We start from the raw sequence: 22,286 nt of genomic DNA, 5'->3' as shown, positions 1-22,286 counted from the left end.
AAGTTAAGATTCATAGTTGAAAAATCTTATGTGATAATTAAGAGTTGATAGAGGTAGCGTAACATAAGTGACATTAACGCTATATGCAATAAGGTTTATCATACTTTATTGATAAAAGTCACACTATCACAAGAACTTACTTCATTAATTTTTAAAATCTATAAAAGACAAGGGGAGTGAAAAAAGAAGTTCCTTATTATGTGTTAGATATAGAAAAATTCTCAACTTTATAAAGATGGTTTACGGAGAAGATAGAGTATGCAAATTATTTCTTATAAAATCAAGTATACAAACTGAAAAAACATATTGAAATTTTCATATTGTCCATCAAACTAATTTCAAATTCAGATATAACTAATTTGACTTATACTTATTAAATGGCTTAAACAATATCAACATGTGAGTTCAGTAAAAAAAAAGTTTATCAAATGAAAGTTTATATAACTTCTACATACAAAAAATTAAAAATTGAGAATTGAAAAACAATTTGTATCTTAATTAAAATAAAATTAATGTAGAAAATCATCGGTAATATAAATCCCACGATATGAATGCAGTCAAATTTAAATTTTAAAAAAAACTTGCTTGAATAACAAGACTAATTAAATGACCAATTGCAAGAGGATCAACATCTACATAATTTTATGATTGAGGAGAAAAGATTGATTTGGATTTATGGATGGGTGGAAGGTAGATTTGTAAGAAATGATACAATTGAGAAGAAGGGGTGTGGGTAGGGAGAAGGTGCGAGGTAATTTAAAAACTGATTAAACTTAGGGACAAAAAAATATTGCATCAATCAATACAATTGAGGAATTAGATTATTTTTCATCTACTAGGCAATTTCAATTGACATGATAGATAAATTTAAAAAGTTGGATAATGATATAATTAAACATCTTTCACTAAAGGACATAAGATTGAAACCTTCAAGTAGAGGTACCTAATGCCACGAGGAGTGCAGAAGGCTTGGATTATGGTAATCTAAGTGTCGTCTAAAGGTTTCACTCTTCTATTCTCTAGTGAAAGGTACTTAATTATATCCTCATCATAGTTTGTAAATTGTTTTATCATCTCAATTAAAATGGCTTGTCGGATTAAAGAATATAAATTGCCTCGGTTATACAAATTTTTAAGTCATCGTATCCCTTCCCCCTCCCCCTCAATTGTATCATTTTTAGCAAATCTACCTTCGACCATCCCATTCACCCAAATCAACATTTACTCCTCAATTATAACGATATGCAAATCTACTCCAGGAGTTGATCCTTCTATCAATTTGTCATTTAGTTAGTCTTTCATTCAGGTAAGTTTTTCATTATTTTTTAAAAATAAAATAAAAATGAGTTTGACCTCATTTATGTTGTGGGGGTTGTTACTATTGATGATGTTCAACATTAGTTTTTATTTTAATTAAGCTTGTGGTCGTGAATATCTCAACTGGTTAGTTGTTGTTCAAGAATTCTTATTTAGGCAGTTCATACCATTCATAAATATTATTTTTAAATTTTTTAAAGTAGAAGTTTTATGAATTTTTATTTGATGAGTTTTTTAGTTGAATTCTCTTGTTCATGTTGTTTAAGCCATTAATAATTGCCAGTCAATTTAGATATATCTGAATTTGAAACTAGTATAATATATGGACTGTATGAGGAGTCCATATATGTTTTTTCAACTTGTAGACTCGATATTAAGCTTAAAATAACTTGCATACCTTTTCTCCTTTGAAAACCGTATTTATAAAGTTCAGAATATTCTTGTGATAGTGTGACTAATGAACTATGTTCTTGTGATAGTGTTACTAATGAACTAAGTTCTTGTGATAGTGTGACTTTTGTTGATAAAGTATAATAAAACCATATTGCATATAGTACTAATGTCACTTCTTTTATTCTACATCTATCTACTCTTGATTATCACATTATAAGATTTTTTTCAATAATAAATCTTAACCTATTGCAAAGTAAGTGTATTTCTATTTCAAAAGATTTATTGTTTTGAAGATTTAGAGTGACTTTCAATAAAGTTTATTTTTAAATGTAGAATTTTGGATGTGTTTTTGCTTTTCAGTTTTATGAGTAATGTTATTTTTCAGAGTTTCAAGATATTTGTGACTTTTGTCTTACGTGTAGGATGAAATTCATTGTTTTGCAACTCAAATGAAATCATTTCTTAAGTATATATTATAAATCATGAGCTCCAAAAGTGGGTGGAGGTATAGTTATATATCTGATGTAAGGGTTGTGGTTTGTTCAATTAGAACAATATTCTAATCAGTAAACTTTTACCTATTAAAATTGAAATCCCTATCGGTATGTATACACCCTTAGTCATTTCCAACTTTCTAAGTATCACTTTCATCTGGACTAAAATAATCATCAAGAGGTTACCTTACAACATCGATTGATGTATGGAAACTATCAAGCATATATTCCTTGGATTCTTTTGAACTTTAGGACCCTTTCCAATAAAACACCAAACAAATCTTGAGTAGATGGACTATTCCTAGCTCAATACCATTAAATGTGAAACTACTCGAATTATCCCATCCCTCGCTCAAACCCATAGAGTAAATTTTATCAAGTCCTCACTATTGAGTCTTACCCAATTACATTAAGCTTTCCCAAGTCAAGATGGTGCTAGAGAGTTCAATCAATATCCGTATCTTTAGATTAAAACTTCAAGACAACATTAGATTGATATAATACAATCAATATTAAATCTGATAAATCAATACTCATTCATATTTTACACCCCCATATACCACACACACCCCTAGATAAGGGTTTAGCTATTCATTAAATATCAAAAGAAACAATATACCCATAAGAGAAAGCTCCATTTCAAGCTAAATTGATAAGAGAAACTTGAATTGACCCAAATATGAGTTTTCTTTCTCTAAAAGCTAAGAATTTTTTACTTTTTGTCTGTTCTCTACCTTGCATACTATTTTTTGTTTCATCATATCCTTTGTCTTTTGGCCTAATTGGGAAGAAGATAAAGGTACACCATTGCACAAATCTCTAGTCTATCCTTGGAACATTCAAAAAGAAAACACTCTTTTTTCCAAAATTACATTTTGCCCTTCAGCTTGCATCCTTCGAACTTGCGCTGGATTGGTGAGACACTGATTAGAGAAAGTGGATCACCAATCGCCTCCTCGCATAAACCTTCAGTTTTTCAACATGAGCTTCTATGCTGAGATCGGTGAACACTGATCTATCATTGTACAACACAATTTTCACATTGCTACTAAGACAACAAAGCACCATTAGAGTCAGCGTTTAGTCGGTGAGACGCATGCTAGCTTCTACGGGGCACCCGTTCCATACCGGTGTGCTATGGTGTTTTTGGCATCAAATTCATCAAACATATTTTTCCAAGGAATACATGCATACAAGAGAACTAGGGCCTAAAACTCCTTCAATAAGCATTAAAACATGGCAGAAATTCAAGAATTTGAGTCCAATGAGTCGGTAAAATACTTACTCATCAATATAGTTTACATGAAATCTATTAGTTTATAGTGAAAATTACAAGAAGAATATAAGATATAACTTTCATATGCTCCATGGTCCTAAAACAACATACTATGACATCATCCTACAGTTTTCTTAATTAGGTATATATGTAGTTTACATGCAATACATTAATATAATGAAAAATACTTTTGAAATGTTTATCGGTGATTCTTTCCTCTTCCTTTTCCTATACACTTGAATTAAAGACCTAAAAACTAAAGTATGCAAAACCTATAAGAGGAAATACAGTCTCATACTTTCAGTAAGAATATGGAATATAAAATTCATTCAACTCTATAAAATATGTTCTCATTCTGTGGGAGATCTGTGAAAAACTCAAAAGAAATCTTATGTAATTTTTTGATAGACACAGATTATGAAGTTGAAAATACGACTGAAAGTTTCAAGAGACGTAGTTTTTAAACTTGAAAATAATATTTTGAGTATCACTTTTAACAAGAGGCTAATACTGATTAGAATATTTTTTTACATAGAACAACTACAACCCCTACATTATACACACAATTGTACCCNCCCCCCCCCCCCCCCCCTCTTTTAGAGCTTATAATTTATAATATGTATATAAGAAAAAAAATTGAGTTGTGAAACTATGATTTACATCATTCACATAATACTGAAGTCACAAAGATTTTGAAATTCTGAAAGACATTAATCATTATATTAAAAAGCAAAAACATACCCAAAATTCTACTTATAAAAGAAGAAGAAATATTAAAAGGCACTCTAAATTTTCAAAAGACCGAATCGTTTTAATGGATATGCATTTCCTTTGCAATAAGTTAAAATTCATTATTGAAAAACCTTATGTGATATTCAAGAGTAGATAGAGGTAGCATAACAGAAGTGAGATTAACACTATATCGAATAGGTTTATCATACTTTATTGATAAAAGTCACACTATCACAAGAACTTACTTCATTAATATTTAAAACATATAAGAGACAGGTGAGTAAAAAAAAACAGGTTCCTTATTCCGTGTTAGATATAGAAAAATTCTAAATTTTATAAAGATGATTTTTGAAGAAGAAAGGATATGCAAGTTATTTTATACTTAAAATCAAGTATACAACTTGAACAAACATATATGATGTCTTCATATAGTCCATCAAAGTAGTTTCAAAATTCAGATATATTTAATTTTACATATACTTATTAAATGGCTTAAACATTATCAACATGAGAATTCAACCAAAAAAAAGTTTATCAAATGAAAGTTAATAGAACTTCTACATAAAAAAATTAAAAATAAAAAACAATTTATAGCATAATTAAAATAATATTAATGTAGAAAATCATCACTAATAATAAATCCCATGATATAATGCAGTCAAATTCAAATTGGGGAAAAAAGAATAACTTACCTGAATGATAAGATTTATTAAATGATGAATTGCAAGAGGATCAACTCCCTGAGTAAATCTACATATCATTATGATTGAGGAGCAAAGATTGATTTCATTTGATGAATGGATGGGTGGAAGGTAGATCTGCAAGAGATGATACAATTGAGGAGAAGGGAGGGGGGGGGGGGGTAGGGAGAAGGTGCGAGGTAATTGAAAAATTGATTAAACCTAGGGATGAGAAATTATTGCATCAATCGATACAATTGAGGCAATAGATTATTTTTTATTTGCTAACCAATTTCAATTGAGATAATAGATAAATTTACAAACTAGGATAAGGATTTCATTAAGTATCTTTCACTAAAAAGACAGAAGGGTGAAACCTTTAGGTGGAGGTACCTAATGCCACGAGGAGTGGAGAAGACTTGGATTATGGTAATCTAAGTGTCTTCTAAAGGTTTCACTTTTCTACTCTCTAAGAAAAGGTACTTAATTGTATCCTCATCTTAGTTAGTAAATTTATTTATCATCTCAATTAAAATGGCTTATCAGATAAAAGAATATTTATTGCCTCGATTGATTCAATTTCTCGTGCCTTGGTTATATTAATTTTAAGTTGTCTTGCCCCTCTCCCCTCCCCTCCCCTTCAATTGTATCATTTTTAGCAAATTTACCTTCCACCAACCCATCCACCCAAATAAACATTTGCTCCTCAATTAGAATGATATGCATATCTACTCCAATAGTTGATCCTTTTGCAATTTGACATTTGATTAGTCTTTTTATTCAGGTAAGTTATTCATTCTTTTTTTTTAAAAAAATAAATGGGTTTGACTGCATTTATGTTGTGGGTTTTATTATTGTTGATGATGTTCTACATTAATTTTTATTTTAATTAAGATTCAGTGGTAATGAATATCTGAACTAGTTGGTTGATATTCAAGAATTCTTGTTTAGGCAGTTCATACCATTCATACATATTTGTTGTTTTATTTTTAATTTTTTATGTAGAAGTTTATGAATTTTCATTTGATGAGGTTTTTTGGTTGAATTCTCGTGTTCATATTGTTTAAGTCATTAATAATTGTCGGTCAAATTAGCTATATCTGAATTTTAAACTAGTATGATATATGGAGTATATAAGGACTCCATATATGTTTGTTCAACTTGTAAAGTCGATTTTAAGCAAAAAATAACTTGCATACCTTTTCTCCTTTGAAAATCATATTTGTAAAGTTTTGAATATTTATATATCTAACAGAATAGGGTACTTGAATTTTCTCTTGCCTGTTCTTTTATAGGTTTTGAGGATTAATGAAGTAAGTTCTTGTGATAGTGTGACTAATGAAGCACATTCTTGTGCTAGTGTGACTTCTGTAGATAAAGTGTGGTCAAAACCTTATTGCAGATAGTATTAATGTCACTTATTTTATTCTACATCTATCTGCTCTTGATTATCACATACGATTTTCCAAAAATGAATCTTACCCTATTGCAAAGAAAGTCTTTTTCTATTCAAAAGATTCATTTTTTTGAAGATTTAGAGTCATTTTCACTAAAGTTTATTTTTTAAAAGTAGAATTTTTGGTGTGCTTTTGCTTTACAATTTTATGATTAATATTATTTTCAGATTTTCAAGATATTTGTGACTTTTTTCTTACGTGTAGGATGAAATTGATTATTTTGCTACTCAAATGAAATCTTTTCTTAAGTATATATTATAATTCATGAGCTCCAAAAGTGGGTGGAGGTATAGTTGTGAGTGTGATGTAGGGGTTGCGGTTTGTTCAATTAGTACAATATTCTATCAATATTATCCCCTTGATGATTATTTAAGTCCAAATGAAAGTGAAAGTTAACAAGTTGGAAATGACTAAGGGTGTATGCATAGCGATAGGGGTTTCAACTTGAATAGATAAAAAAATTACCGAACAACATCAGTTGATAAATGGATACCATTTGGTCTAATCTCACTCAATATTATCCCAAACAATCAAACCTATGTCCCTTGGATTCTTTTGAACTTTAGGACCCTTTTCAATAACATGCCAAACAAACCTTGAGTAGATTGACTATTCCTAGCTCAATACCATTAAATGTGAAACTACTCGAATTATCTCATCTCTGGCACAAACCCATAGAATAAATTTCATCAAGTCCTCACTATTGAGTCTTACCCAACTCCATTAAGCTTTCTGATTAACGTTTCAAAGACACTTCATCCAATTCTACATGTCAACGATCGCTAGTCAGTATAAAACCCAACTAAATGAGTTGGAATCGAATCCCATAGGGAGCGGTACGTGTTTAAGATTCAATAGAAAAGTGGGAATATGATCAAATCAGTCATAGGAATAGAAATTATCTAATAAAAACATTATTCAAAATAGGGGGTGACACGAATGTCAAATGGGGGATTTTAGTTTGAAATTATCAACTACAACAACAACAAACAATACGAAATAATGAGAATGAGACGGGTTCTTGGGATGTGATTCGATTATAGGCTAATATAGATAAATGGGTAATTGCAACTATTAGAAATTAGCTAGATATTAGTGAGTAAGCTAGACTATAGAGGAGGTAAACTTTCTCTCAAACATCGACAGGCATGCAAAATAAGAACAGCCCACACCTTTGTCCATTCACTATCTTGAGCTGAATTTGTGGAATTGGGTTTCGGATTCACTCTCTCGAGCTGAACCCATGACAACCCAATACCCACGGACCATCAGTAAATAATCTTAGTTTTAAAACCTCTCTCGATCAAGCAAAAAACACAAGAGTAGAACTGCATTTACAACTACAATTCTTAAATTATACCACAATTAATGATTGAACTCACTTCTAAACAATATTTAAACTAACAAAAATTGCTTATATAAAGATGGGGTGAGTCCCTTATAAGATCTTCCTTTCTTCTCTTTTCTTCTATTAGTTAGCTTGGATTGAGAAAGCTCCGCCCAATAGCGCTTAGCCATGTGTGTGTAGACCAAAATGGTCTCGCGAAGCCGGTCAACGGTAGCCTAAGAGCAAGTCAAAACTACAAGAAGGGCACGAGAAGTTTTGTGAAGGTAGAGAAACTAACAATTAGCAATACCCCTAAACTAAATCAGCCCATAATCACACCCCAAGAATTAGGGTTTTAGCTAGACATTATAAAAAGATAAAAATCGTTACCAAATTGAGTTTCCATCAACTGGGTAAGATTGATATCATCTTTACAATGGTCCAATTCAAAGAATCTCAAACACCCACTTCCAATTTCTCAAAAGCGAAAAACTTCAATTCTTCAAAGCTAAGAAAAACTAGAGAAAACTTGTCTCACAGTTCAAACCTTAATTAAAAATTTATTCTATATAGTAATTGATTCTAAACTAAATGTTTAAAAAGGTATTTATAGTCGCCAAAAATGTATTGCAAAGAGTCACTCGGCGAAGTAAGTCGGGCTCGCCGAACCACTCGGTGATCCGCCCTTTGGTCATTTCCATCACCCTTCTGCCTTGGCCTTCAGTATCTTCAAGGTCTGTAACTTTGGGCGATCCAACCCTGCATCGCGGAACCAATCGGCGATACGCCGATTGCTCCTTTCTCTCACAACTTTGGTTCTTTCCTTCAAGGATTACTACACTAGAACTTTAGGCGGTCAAGTAGCCATTCGGTGACTCTCCAAGCGGACTTGGCGATCACCATGCTTGCTTTTCTTCATTCTTTTAGCTTGCTTCGTTCCTTTTTGCAAATTAGTGTCCTTGATTTGTTCCTCAATCCATATACCTGGAAATCAAGCGTTTTACATCAGTTATTGGCACAAAATAAGCATTTGAGGACATTAAATCATTGTAAATAAAGCCGTAAATAAGTCCAAATCTTAGACTCATCAACACCCCCAACTTAAACTTTTGCTTGTCCTCAAGAAAACTCAAGTTCAACAGTTCAAAAAAGTTGTCTCAAACAGTGCTACACAAGACTTAATCATGAATGCACACAACAAGAATCAACTTACTCATGAAAGGATCAATTGTGCACCCAAAGGTTCAAGTTGTGACTCACCGTTACCAAAAATTCTCAAGTTCACAATGTTTGCTTCAAATGCAAGTTCAAGCTCAACAAAGGTACTCAAATGCCCTCACACGAAGAATGATTCCATATTCACACACTATTGTTTAGTAATTTAAGGCTTCGGAATCACATACAACTCTCACACTCACAAAGATGAACACATGTATGACTTCACCCATAGGTTTGTCCTTATGTTCCAACCAACTGTTTCAGCTCACTCAAGATCAAAAAGGTCTTTTCAAGGCTTGTAATGGGGCTGAGTGTAAAGGTATGGTCATTTAGGCTCGGTGGCTGCTATCCTCATGAAATGTGGTATGAACAACACTTTCTTTTTTTTCTTCAACATTTGCACTCATGCTCAAAATTCACCCCATTATTCACTTCTCACGGAATACCGGACACCCCATTTCTTTCATAACTTTTTCATTCTTTTTCTTTTTCATTCTTCTTTTCTTTTTCTCTTTTTTTTTGTATGGAGGGGTTCCATCTTTCTCACAACCATGGATCAAAGGGGACTTCTTTGAACTTCTTGATTTACCTTTTCTTTTCACCACACCCCTAACTTAGGCTTTTGGCCTAAATTGGCTATTCAAACAAACCACACTTCATGCGGATTATAGGTGAATGGATAAAGAGGGGTTACAATTACATCAAGTTTCTTCCAAGAAAAGGCTGGGTGTTCAAGAAAAGTTCACACATCTCACAAGGTTGGCCACAAAAGAGGTATATTGTCAGATTGTTTCACTTTTCAAGATTGTTGCCTAAGATCATTTCAAGAGCTTGCATCACTTAGTCAACCGGACCAACGGGAAAAATAATAAGTGTCATCACACAAGGTTCACGGTAAACTTATCACACAAGGCATTGACACCAATATCCAAACAAGACTCCACACTTTCGCTAGTGTGCAATGTTCATCACAAGAAACTCATTTGATAACCGACTAGTCACAACAAGATGCAAAAAGTTTAAATATTGTCTATGCAACTTCATTTGGCCTCATCATAGCCGCACATTCATTTTTGTTCAATTAAGAGCACTATTCGAGTCATCGGTATTTATCATAACCGATACTGAAATTTGTACAAGAACAACCACAATCACACACACCAAGGGGTGGCAAAATTTTTTAGAAAGGTCAAAAACCATTTTCATTTACAACAAGGAGCCACAAGCTCAAACATCCACAAAACATGCATTTAAAACAAGGAGCCATAAGCTCAAATATCCACAAAACAGTGTCAAAACACAATTCAAACACAAAACCCAATATATACGAAAATAATAATCACAAGAGGTAGGTATGGAAATACCTCACCCCACCACAAATAAAAAGCAGTTTGTCCTCAAATGCAATAAAATACTAAAAATCAATAACAGTGATAGAGAGGGAGGTAAAGAAAAGTCATGTCTACACAGTCCCTCTATCTATCGGGGCATCAGTGCCCAGTGTAGCATCAGCAGCACCCGATCCATTAGGGCCTGCCATGGGTGTGTCTGCCAATGAGATTTGCACAACTGAATCTACCACGGCCTCTTCAATCTCCGTAAAGCCCTCATAAGAAGCCTCCTCATCAACACCAAGCTACTTTCATCAGTCTCAGCCTCGGTCTCAGCAGCAGCTACCTACTCAACTCGAACCTCATCTCCAGTGGTAGCTGGAGGCATATCTGTATCAGCTGGCATGTTGGGGATCTCCACCGTCCCAAAAGTCACGGACATATCTGTGGACTTCAACTGGTCCACGTCCTTGCTCAACTCAGCAATAACGGCCTTTAGAGTCGTCACCTCCTCAGTGGCCCCCTGACTTTGCTCACACACCGCTATTCGTGCAGTAAGGGCATCAATAGATGCACTAAGAGGTGTCACAGTAGCAACAACGACTCTGGCAATCATCCCAGGAATGGTGGCCTCAATCCTGGAGGCATGCCTATCAGTAGAATGGGATAGATGCTGAAACGACCCCAAAAATGCCCGAAAATGTGCTTCGGAAACACCTATAATTGTAATTTCCATATATCTCAAAATCCGTGCATCATTTCGGAAATTCGACTTCATATTCTTATTCAGGGGATAAAATTGAGTGGGAAATGGGTCTAACCCGAATTTTAGAGCAACCGTAACAAAATTCGAAAATCGCAAAAAAATGCGATTTTTAGGGTCAACTTTAAAGGGGCATATCTCATAGCACACAAGGAATTGGAAGGGAAACTACCTATTAAATTAAAGCCCTTCGAGTTATCTTTCCAATGCAATTGGTTTCACCTCATTTTGAGTTAGGATGAAGGAGTTATACCCATTTTCGTAAAACCTGTCCAGACAGAATTGCAATTTCCAGAGAGCTAAGTTACTGTAGCGGGCTGGGACATTTTTCTTTTATAAAAAAAAAAAGGATTGTCCCATACTTAGTTATATTTATTTCTAGCTTCAAAACACTCAAAAACACTCACTAATCCCTCTCCAAAATTCCACCAAGATCTTCAACCAAATTCAAACATCTCAAGTTCTAATTCCGGATTCAAGATTCAATCTCAAGCATCAATTCTCCATTCCAATCTTCATCAAGGATTCTCCAAAGTTGAGGTATGTGGGTTGATTGTGGAAACCTTCCTTTCCACAAGTCCAACCATTTATCCTCTATTTTACTTCAAGTTTATGGGTCCTTATGATCATTTATGAACTCTTGAATTATGGAATTACTACTACACATTCTATTATGGTCTATTTTTGCATATTATCATGAAATGGAATTATTATGTGATGTTTATGGTTTTCATGCTTCCATGATCAAATTATGAAGGTTGATATATATATGTATGTTGTTGGTGGGCTGATTTATATGTATTTCGGAATTGGTTGGACTTAATACTCTTGAAAGACATAATTTTATCTACATGAACAATAGCCCACCATGTGTTTGATAAAATGCCATTGATAGAATTCTTAGGAAATGGAATGTCCAATGTACATCCTATGAGTCGGATGATTATATAATTATTGAAATGATGATGAAAGGGATACATGTATATGATTTTCTCTATATAAGTGTTGTGAGTCGACCAAGCCTAGCTCGGGGGGTTGTAGGCCCGGGTAACCGTATCAAGGGGTTGGTACCTTGGTTGCCTAGTACGGGGGGTAGTAGGCCCGTATAACCACATCGAGGGGTTTGTACCTTGGTCCCTAGCTCGGGGGGTGGTAGGCCCGGGTAACCACATTGAGGGGTTTGTACCTCTTTCGCCTCTCCAAGGGGGTGGTAGGCCTTGGAAAATACTATATTGATGGTCACTCACCACACATGTACTACGTCCCACTAAATATGATTTTTATGTAAGCGTCATTATATATATCATTTCATTAATGTGCTATCTATCGGGTATGATTATGCATTTTTCCTATGATGTCCATCTATTGTAGCATTGCATTGCATCCCATATACTTAGTACATTCAAACGTACTAACGCATACTCTATGCCTACATGATGTCACCATGTAGGGACCGGAGCACCGCTTGACCATCCTCCTCCGCGTGGCTAATACGATTTCCTATCAAGGTTATTGGTGAGTCCTCCATTCCGGGGACGTTGCTCATGATCTTTTGCTATGTATAAGACTTTTCTTTTTAGTTATGTTTTGACTATGAGGGTGAGCCCGGTAGTTTGTCTTGGCCCCCGCTAAGTACTCATGTTTAGAGGTGGTGTTGGACAAGTTATGTATTATGCTTGAGCTTGACTCATCTATGGTATTTATGTATTATTTCTTCCTTTTTTTTTTCTCTTGCTCCCTTTGTCCCGATTTCCCCCTTTGATTATGCTTATTTCTTATGGTCATTTTAATTGCTTCCGCGACCAAGGATGTGTAATGATACGCTATGAGGCTTGTTTGGGGTTCCTTCGGGTTCCCCATTCGCCGGTCACGTCTAGGCCCTAGGCTTGGGTCGTGACAAACTTGGTATCAAAGCACTAGGTTGATAGATCCTCGGAGTCCAACCCACCGCGTTGATTAGAGTCTGATTCATGGTTGTGTTGTGCACCACAACTATGAGTAGGAGGCTATGAGACGTTTTAGGAAATGTTTCCATTCTCCATTTTCTAAGTCGTGCTGTAGAGTTGAATTAAGGTCTTCCCTAACGGTTGCTCTTTGCTATGCTAGATCATGCCTAATACATGAGGAAGACGAGCCCGCGCACCCGAGGAACAACCGACCAATGGGGATCTTCGGGTCAAGCTATGGCTAATCAAGCCAACCACGGGGCCCAAGCTCCTCAGGCTCCTACCTCAGCATCTCGGGTGAGAGACTTCGTGCGGATGAATCCCCCGGAATTCTATGGGTCTAAGTTAGATGAAGACCCTCAAGAGTTCATTGATGAAGTGCACAAGATATTAGCTATCATGGGCATGAGGTCAGAATATAAGGCGGAGTTGGCGGCCTACCAACTAAAAGGGGTGGCCCAAATATGGTACAACCAATGGAAGGAAGAGAAGGGGGCAAACTATGTGGTTCCTTGGGAAGAGTTCAAAACGGCTTTCCGTAATCGATTCTTTCTTCTTGAACTTAGGGAAGCCAAATTGGTGGAGTTCATGAATTTAAAACAAGGGTCTATGAGTGTGAGGGAGTATGCCCTCAAGTTTAACCAACTTTCAAGATATGCTCCACACTTGGTTGCCGACTCACGATCTAGAATGAACAAATTCGTGATGGGTGTGTCCGACCTAGTGAGTGAAGAATGCCGATCCGCAATGTTGATTAGTGACATGGACTTGTCCCGCTTGATGGTTTATGCCGAACAAATGGAGGAAGAGAAGTTGAGGAAGAGGAGGGGTCATGAGGCCAAGAGGGCCCGTTTTGAGGGCAAGTTCCAAAGTCGAAGGGGAGGCCGGTTTCATCAAGGCCAAGGGTCTTCTCATGCGCCCCATAAGGGGTTTGCCAATGATGTTCCAAGGGCCCAAGGTGTTGGTGGTATGGGTCCTATTGATGTATGTCCGAAGTGTGGTAAGGGCCATGGTGGCCCGTGCTTGAGAAATACCGGTGCTTGCTATAGTTGTGGGGAAATGGGGCACAAGGCAATGGATTGTCCTCGAAATCGCAACAAGGGTAAGGAGGTCCGTCCACAAGGTGCCAATGCGGTTCCTTTGGGGAGAGGGGGCCGACAAGATGGTGCCCCAAGGCACAATCGATTTTATGCTTTGCATGGGAGGCAAGGGGTCGATGAAGTCCCCGATGTCGTTACCGGTATGTTGAAAATCTTTGACTTTGATGTATATGCATTAATTGATCCGGGTGCCTCTCTTTCTTTTGTCACCCCCTTTGTTGCCAAAAAGTTTCATGTTGAGCCCGAATTGTTGCGTGAGTCATATAAGGTGTCTACTCCTATTGGTGCATATATTGTTGCTAGGAAGGTCTATAGAAATTGTCCTATTTGCATCTTGCATAAAATATTGCCTTGTGATCTTGTTGAGTTGAACATGGTCGATTTTGATGTTGTTCTTGGGATGGATTGGTTGCATGCATACTATGCTTCCATTGATTGTAGAACCCGTAGGGTCAAATTCCAATTTCCAAGTGAACCCATTCTTGAGTGGGAAAGCCAAAATGTGGTAGTCAAGGGTAGGTTCATCTCTTGCATTAAAGCCCGTAAGTTGATCTCTAAGGGGTGTCTCTATCACCTTGTGAGGGTTAGGGATGTGGAGTCCAAAACCCTTCCTATAGAGTCGGTTCCGATCGTAAATGAATTCCTTGATGTCTTTCCTAATGACCTTCCCGGTGTTCCTCCCGAAAGGGAAATAGATTTTGGCATAGACCTCCTCCCCGATACTCAACCCATTTCTATTCCCCCTTACCGTATGGCCCCGGCGGAGTTAAAGGAGTTGAAGGAACAATTGAAGGACTTGTTGGAGAAGGGTTTTATTAGGCCTAGCCAATCACCATGGGGTGCTCCGGTGTTGTTTGTGAAGAAGAAAGATGGGTCCCTTAGGATGTGTATTGATTACCGGCAACTCAATAGGGTCACCGTCAAGAATAAATATCCTCTTCCTAGGATTGATGACTTGTTCGACCAATTGCAAGGGGCTAGCCATTTCTCTAAGATTGATCTTCGGTCCGGGTATCATCAAGTGAAGGTGAGGGAGTGTGACATTCCCAAGACAGCCTTCCGGACTAGGTATGGGCATTATGAATTTGTGGTCATGTCCTTTGGGTTGACCAATGCACCGGCTATCTTCATGGACCTAATGAATAGGGTCTTTAAACCCTACCTTGATTCCTTTGTTGTGGTCTTCATTGATGATATTTTAATCTATTCGCATAGCGAGGAAGAACATATGGGTCACTTGAGGGTTGTGTTGCAAAGATTGAGAGAGGAGAAGTTGTATGCCAAGTATGAAAAGTGTGAATTTTGGTTGAAGGAGGTTGCCTTCCTAGGTCATGTGGTGTCGGGGGATGGTATTAAGGTAGACCCTAAGAAGACCGATGTGATTAGAAATTGGCCTAGGCCATTGACCCCGTCGGATATTAGGAGCTTCTTGGGCTTAGCGGGTTACTACCGGAGATTTGTGAATGGGTTTTCTTCTATTGCTTCTCCCATGACTAAGTTGACACAAAAGAAGGCTAAGTTTGAGTGGACCGACGAGTGCGAAAGGAGTTTTCAAACCTTGAAAGATAAACTTGTGTCCGCTCCTATATTGTCACTACCGGATGGGCTTGAGGGATTTGTTGTGTATTGTGATGCTTCTAGAGTTGGCTTGGGTTGTGTCCTAATGCAAAATGGTAAGGTGATAGCCTATGCTTCTAGACAACTCAAAGTGCATGAAAAGAACTATCCTACGCATGATCTTGAATTAGCCGCGGTGGTGTTTGCTTTAAAGATTTGGCGTCATTACTTGTATGGGGTACATGTTGATGTGTTCACCGATCATAAGAGCCTCCAATATGTCTTCACCCAAAAAGATCTCAACTTGAGACAAAGAAGGTGGCTAGAATTTCTTAAAGATTATGATATGAGTGTGCATTATCATCCCGGTAAAGCTAATGTGGTGGCGGATGCTTTGAGTAGGGTGTCTATGGGTAGCCTAGCTCATGTTGATATTGGTGATAGGGAAATGGCTAGGGAGGTGCATCGGTTGGCTAGGTTGGGGGTTAGGTTGGAAGAGGTTGGTAATGGTGGTGTGGTCGTTGTTGATGGTGCTAGGTCTTCCTTGGTTGATGAGGTGATAGCAAAACAAGATCTTGACTCTTCCTTGTTAGAATTGAAGGCCTTGGTGAAAGAGGGCAAGGTGGAAGTTTTCTCCCAAGGGGGAGATGGTGCCCTTAGGTACCAAGGTAGGTTGTGTGTGCCTTGTGTTGATGGTTTGAGGGAGAAAATTCTTGAGGAGGCTCATAATTCTTCCTACTCCATTCACCCCGGTTCCACCAAAATGTATAGAGATTTGAGGGATGTGTATTGGTGGGGAGGCATGAAGAAGGACATTGCCAAATTCGTCTCCGGTTGTCATAGTTGTCAACAAGTCAAGGCCGAACATCAAAGGCCGGGTGGTCTAACCCAAGACATAGAGATTCCTACTTGGAAGTGGGAAGAAATTAATATGGATTTTGTAGTTGGTTTACCCAAGACTAGAAAAGGTTTTGATTCTATTTGGGTGGTGGTTGATAGGATGACAAAATCGGCTCATTTTCTACCGGTAAAGACAACATATGGGGCGGAAGATTATGCAAGGTTATATATTCATGACTTGGTAAGGTTGCATGGGATTCCTCTATCCATCATATCGGACCGTGGTACTCAATTTACTTCACACTTTTGGAAGTCCTTTCAAAGGGGTCTAGGTACGAGAGTTAAGCTTACTACGGCCTTTCACCCGCAAACGGATGGACAAGCCGAAAGGACTATCCAAACACTTGAGGATATGCTTAGGGCTTGTGTATTGGAGCTTAAGGGTAGTTGGGATGATCATCTTCCATTGATTGAGTTTGCCTATAACAATAGCTATCATTCTAGCATCGGTATGGCTCCTTTTGAGGCTCTCTATGGGAGGCGTTGTAGATCACCGGTTGGGTGGTTTGAGGTTGGTGAGGTGGCCTTGTTAGGACCAGATCTAGTTATGGAGGCTCTTGAGAAGGTTAGGATGATTAGAGAAAGGTTGAAGACGGCCCAAAGTCGCCAAAAGTCCTATGCCGATGTGAGGAGAAGGGCTCTTGAATTCCAAGTTGGTGATTGGGTCTATTTGAAGGTGTCACCCATGAAGGGTGTGGTTCGTTTTGGTAAGAAGGGCAAGTTGAGCCCAAGATACGTGGGTCCTTATAAGGTGATGAGGAGAATTGGCAAGGTAGCTTATGAGTTGGAATTGCCTAGCGAAATGGATTTGGTTCATCCGGTATTTCATGTGTCTATGTTGAGGAAGTGTGTGGGTGATCCGAATGCCATTGTGCCTCTTGATGTTGTGGGTGTTGTTGAAGATAATTTGACCTATGAAGAGGTTCCGGTCCAGATTTTAGATAGACAAGTGAAGAGGTTGAGAAACAAAGATGTGGCTTCCGTTAAGGTCCTTTGGAGAAATCAACAAGTTGAAAGTGCTACTTGGGAGGCCGAAGCGGACATGCAAAGGCGATATCCTTATCTTTTCCACTCCACTCAAGCTTAAGGTATTGATCTAAACCCTTTATAAAATCTCAGGTCTTAAGTTCAGCCACCATGTCATTGCATACATTCATGTTTAAGTTAACAAGTTCATTGTGGTTTTACAACTATGTTGAAGTTTTTGAAATGAGGTGTAAGTGCATTGTTGCATCCCTATGTGGGCTGAATTTGCCATGTTTGTGTTTCTCATGTACGTTTCTTTGACATTCGGGGACGAATGTTCCCAAGGGGGAGATATTGAAACGACCCCAAAAATGCCCGAAAATGTGCTTCGAAAACACCTAAAATTGTAATTTCCATATATCTCAAAATCCGTGCATCATTTCGGAAATTCGACTTCATATTCTTATTCAGGGGGTCAAATTGAGTGGGAAATGAGTCTAACCCGAATTTTAGAACAACCGTATCAAAATTCGAAAATCGCAAAAAATGCGATTTTGAGGGTCAACTTTAAAGGGGCATATCTCTCAGCACACAAGGAACTGGAAGGAGCTCAAACTATCAAAATTAAAGCTCTGTGAGTTAGCTTTCCAACGCAATTTGTTTCACCTCATTCCGAGTTAGGATGAAGGAGTTATGACCATTTTCGTAAAACCTGTCCGGCAGAAAATGCAAATTCCAGTAGCCGAAAACACTGTTCACCCGCCTCAATTTTTTTTTAAGTGTTGGGACGTTTTTATAAAAAGGGGACATATCCATACTTAGTCATTTAACTTCAAAACATCCAAAAACTCTCTCTAAACCCTCTCCAAAAATTCCACCAAGATCATCAACCAAATTCAAGGATCCCAAGCTTTAATTCCGGATTCAAGATTCAATCTCAAGCAATTCTCCATTCCAATCTTCATCAAGAATTCTCCAAAGTTGAGGTATGTGGGTTGATTGTGGAAACCTTCCTTTCCACAAGTCCAACCATTTATCCTCTATTTTACTTCAAGTTTATGGGTCCTTATGATCATTTATGAACTCTTGAATTATGGAATTATTACTACACATCCTATTATGGTCTATTTTTGTATATTATCATGAAATGGAATGATTATATGATGTTTATGGTTTTCATGCCTCCATGATCAAATTATGAAGGTTGTTATATATGTATATATATATGTATGTTGTTGGTGGGCTGTTTTATATGGATTTTGAAATTGGTTGGACTTAGTACTCTTGAAACACATGATTTTATTTACATGAACAAGTAGCCCACCATATGTTTGATAAAATGCCATTTATAGAATTCTTATGAAATGGAAGGTCCAATGTACGTCCTATGAGTCGGATGATTATATAAGTATTGAAATGATGATGAAATGGATACATGTATATGATTTTCTCTATATAGTGTGTGAGTCGACCAAGCCTAGCTCGGGGGGTTGTAGGCCCGGGTAACCGTATCAAGGGGTTGGTACCTTGGTTGCCTAGTACGGGGGGTAGTAGGCCCGTATAACCGTATCGAGGGGTTTGTACCTTGGTTGCCTAGTACGGGGGGTAGTAGGCCCGTATAACCATATCGAGGGGTTTGTACCTTGGTCCCTAGCTCGGGGGGTGGTAGGCCCGGGTAACCACATTGAGGGGTTTGTACCTCTTTCGCCTCTCCAAGGGGGTGGTAGGCCTTGGAAATACTATATTGATGGTCACTCACTACACATATACTATGCCCTACTAAATATGATTTTTATATAAGCATCATTATACATATCATCTCATTAATATGCTATCTATCGGGTACGATTATGCATTTTGCCTATGATGTCCATCCCTTGTTGCATTGCATTGCATCCCATATACTTAGTACATTCAAACGTACTAACGCATACTCTATGCCTACATGATGTCACCATGTAGGGACCGGAGCACCGCTTGACCCTCGTCCTCCGCGTGGCTAATACGATTTTCTATCAAGGTTATTGGTGAGTCCTCCATTCCGGGGACGTTGCTTATGATCTTTTGCTATGTATAAGACTTTTCCTTTTAGTTATGTTTTGACTATGAGGGTGAGCCCAGTTGTTTGTCTTGGCCCCCGCTAAAGTACCTATGTTTAGAGGTGGTGTTGGACAAGTTGTGTATTATGTTTGAGCTTGATTCATCTATGGTATTTATGTATCATTTCTTCTTTTTTTTTTTTTGCTCCCTTAGTCCCGATTTCCCCCTTGATTATGCTTATCGCTTATGGTCATTTTAATTGCTTCCGCGACCAATGATGTGTAAGATACGCTATGAGGCTTGTTTGGGGTTCCTTCGGGTTCCCCATTCGCCGGTCACGTCTAGGCCCTAGTCTTGGGTCGTGACAGATGCCACATCCATAGTATTGCAGCCTGGGTGAGTGGATATCAGGAGACAGTTGAATCAGCAGTACCAGATCTGGGAGGCAATTGAGCAGTGGAGGAACTAGGAGTAACAGAAGGGACAATACTAGATGTACCTGAAGGCCTAGGGGCCGGAGTAGGCAATACTGCCTCTGCAGGTAGGGTATCTATATCAACAACAAGGGAGGTGTCCTTCGGGGCTGCCTTCTTCTTCTCTGCCTCATCCTTCATATTCAGCCTCAATCCATCGAATGTTGGTACAAAATGTGGTAGTTACTTCCGCATCCTTCTTCTCATCTCGAGGCACCCGAGCTCGTTTGCACAACTCAGTGATCAAAACCGGAAAAGGGAGGGAGGTTTGGCGTTTCTTGGCCCTCATGGCCATCTCCTATGCAATTATTATACCTAAATTTATGCTCTTTCTTGTAATGATTGATCCAAGACAATCCACCTTTGTGTGGCAGAGGATGGACTCATTCTGGGATGGCATGATAGTGTTGCTGATAAAGCCAAACTAGTACTTCGCTACTACATTGAGGTCCTTCTTCTTGATTGGAGCTCCTACCTCCAGCCACCTAGGAGTACCATCAGATATGAGAGGAGCTAACCAGCTTTTCATATTCTCTAAGGACTTAGTCTTGATCCTGTACTGGTAGTCGTCTGCAATGTTGTCGGTGCATTCCAAAACAACATTTATGTTAGTACTGTCACACAACACCTTCTTCCCCCTGACAACTACATAATTAACCGGCTGGAATTTAGCAGCCTGCTTCTTCCTTTGTGACACTAGTGCTCCGTAGGCGGTGTAGAATTCTCGGACCCAATTGGGAATGTAAGGGCTATGAGGTTTCGTGAAGATCTGAAACTTGTGAGACCTCAAGTAGCTCATAATCTATGGGCATCTGTCTAATACCCCATCAGTAGACAACCTCTTCTCCTTAATGATAGTCCACAATCCCTTAGTATTCAATATTTTCATAGATTGGGAAGGAGGACCTTATGTAGGTGGTGTCGGAACCATAGCCTGATCCGGTATAGCAAAAAGAGTAGTGGCCTGGGGACTCTTGATCCTTGACGAATCATTCAACCTCTTGGAACGCAACTCAACTCTTTGGGCTGGCAATAGCTCACCCTAACTTTCAAAAGTGGTGAGGTAAGTGGCATATATACCGTCACTGTCAGAACTGACCTCCAGTGACGCAGAAACAGGTGCCTTGCCTTTCCCATTTCCCTTCCCACCTGTGGTAGGAAGTTTGGTAGTCTTTGCCCTGGACGCAGCTGCATCCTCATTAATTGTAATTCTCCTAGCCCTCTTGTGGGGCGGCATGTCTCTACTTGCCACTTTTGGTCTAGCTATATATGCAAAATCATCGTAGAAAGTTAGAAACATCTCAAGAAAAATCACAAAAATTATATTGCAGACAGACTCGCCGAACCAATCGCCGAATCACTTTGGTGAGCTAGATCGGGCTCACCGAAAGGATTGGCTTCAAAAATTTCCAGAAAAATGGCATGTTGGCTATGGAAAGGGCCTTTGAGTGAATTGCCGATAGCATTCGGCAAGCACTGACTAGCCCACCGAAAGTTATAGTACATTTTAGGGGTTAGGGGTGCATAAAGGGCGATCAAAGAAGACATTCGGTGAGTCACCGAGTGCACTTGGTGAACTCAGGCTTCTCACCGAAAGTTACAGAACCAAAAGAAATAAATCCCACGAAATTAAAGGCGATCAAGTGGGGTTCAGCGAACCGTCGAGTGGTTCGGTGAGCTCGATCTAGCTCGCCAAACTGCCCAACGTGCCTACTTTCTACCCTGACTTCCAAAATCAATGCAATAGCCCTCAACAAAAAAATCAAACCATACACTTATTCAATTAGGCTCAGACCCATAAGATTCATGCCACCGGGGTACTCAGACTTTCCCCGGTTTGGCCAAAATTGGTCATTTGAGGACTTAAGCCCTTAAGAATGACATCAACCACTCCATCATTGGGCAAATAATGTTATTTAGAAAAATTATGGGTTACTCATATTTCACCCGACTTGACCCAACAAAAATTAACCACAACCCACAAGAATTTTATTAATTTTAAGGCTCGAAGCTCGGGAAATCAATAACTCGGCATTTTAGGCATGATAATGAAATTAAAACAAGCACACAACCAAACATTTATGATTTTAGAGAGCCCCACCACACGTCAAAACAATTTATAACAATGCAATTGAGTATAACCGCTAAATACGAGTTCGGGGTTCGAAAAAATCCAACCTTTAATGCTGAATTGAGAATTGAAATTCTAGGCAGCAAAGTGTCCAACTCCAAACACAGATTCAACTACTAGAAAGCGGTAAAATTTCAAAAATATCAATTATATAGTGCAGGTGTTTGAAATTTAAACCTTTGGCC

General features: G+C 38.2%; 2 protein-coding genes and 1 long non-coding RNA gene across 3 annotated transcripts in view; 1 reads left to right on the top strand and 2 right to left on the bottom strand.

The window, feature by feature from the left end:
* Positions 1-22,286, bottom strand: part of LOC125865145 (probable protein phosphatase 2C 10) — an 878,192-nt gene that overhangs the window by 757,684 nt on the left and 98,222 nt on the right. The window lies entirely within an intron of this gene.
* Positions 10,357-10,841, bottom strand: LOC125863896 (uncharacterized). The gene is made up of 2 exons (XM_049543868.1): positions 10,587-10,841; positions 10,357-10,530 (listed from the first exon to the last, which is right to left on the bottom strand). The coding sequence occupies exons 1-2, from the start codon at positions 10,839-10,841 to the stop codon at positions 10,357-10,359; spliced, it is 429 nt and encodes a 142-aa protein (XP_049399825.1).
* Positions 18,307-19,552, top strand: LOC125865149 (uncharacterized). Its single transcript, XR_007446317.1, has 2 exons — positions 18,307-18,443; positions 19,420-19,552. It is a non-coding gene; the product is annotated as an uncharacterized LOC125865149 (long non-coding RNA).

The sequence above is a fragment of the Solanum stenotomum genome, chromosome 5, assembly GCF_019186545.1.
Source record: "Solanum stenotomum isolate F172 chromosome 5, ASM1918654v1, whole genome shotgun sequence".
Lineage (NCBI taxonomy): Eukaryota > Viridiplantae > Streptophyta > Magnoliopsida > Solanales > Solanaceae > Solanum > Solanum stenotomum.
Note: the sequence above shows the minus strand (reverse complement) of the source record. Positions and strands in the feature narration are given on the sequence as shown.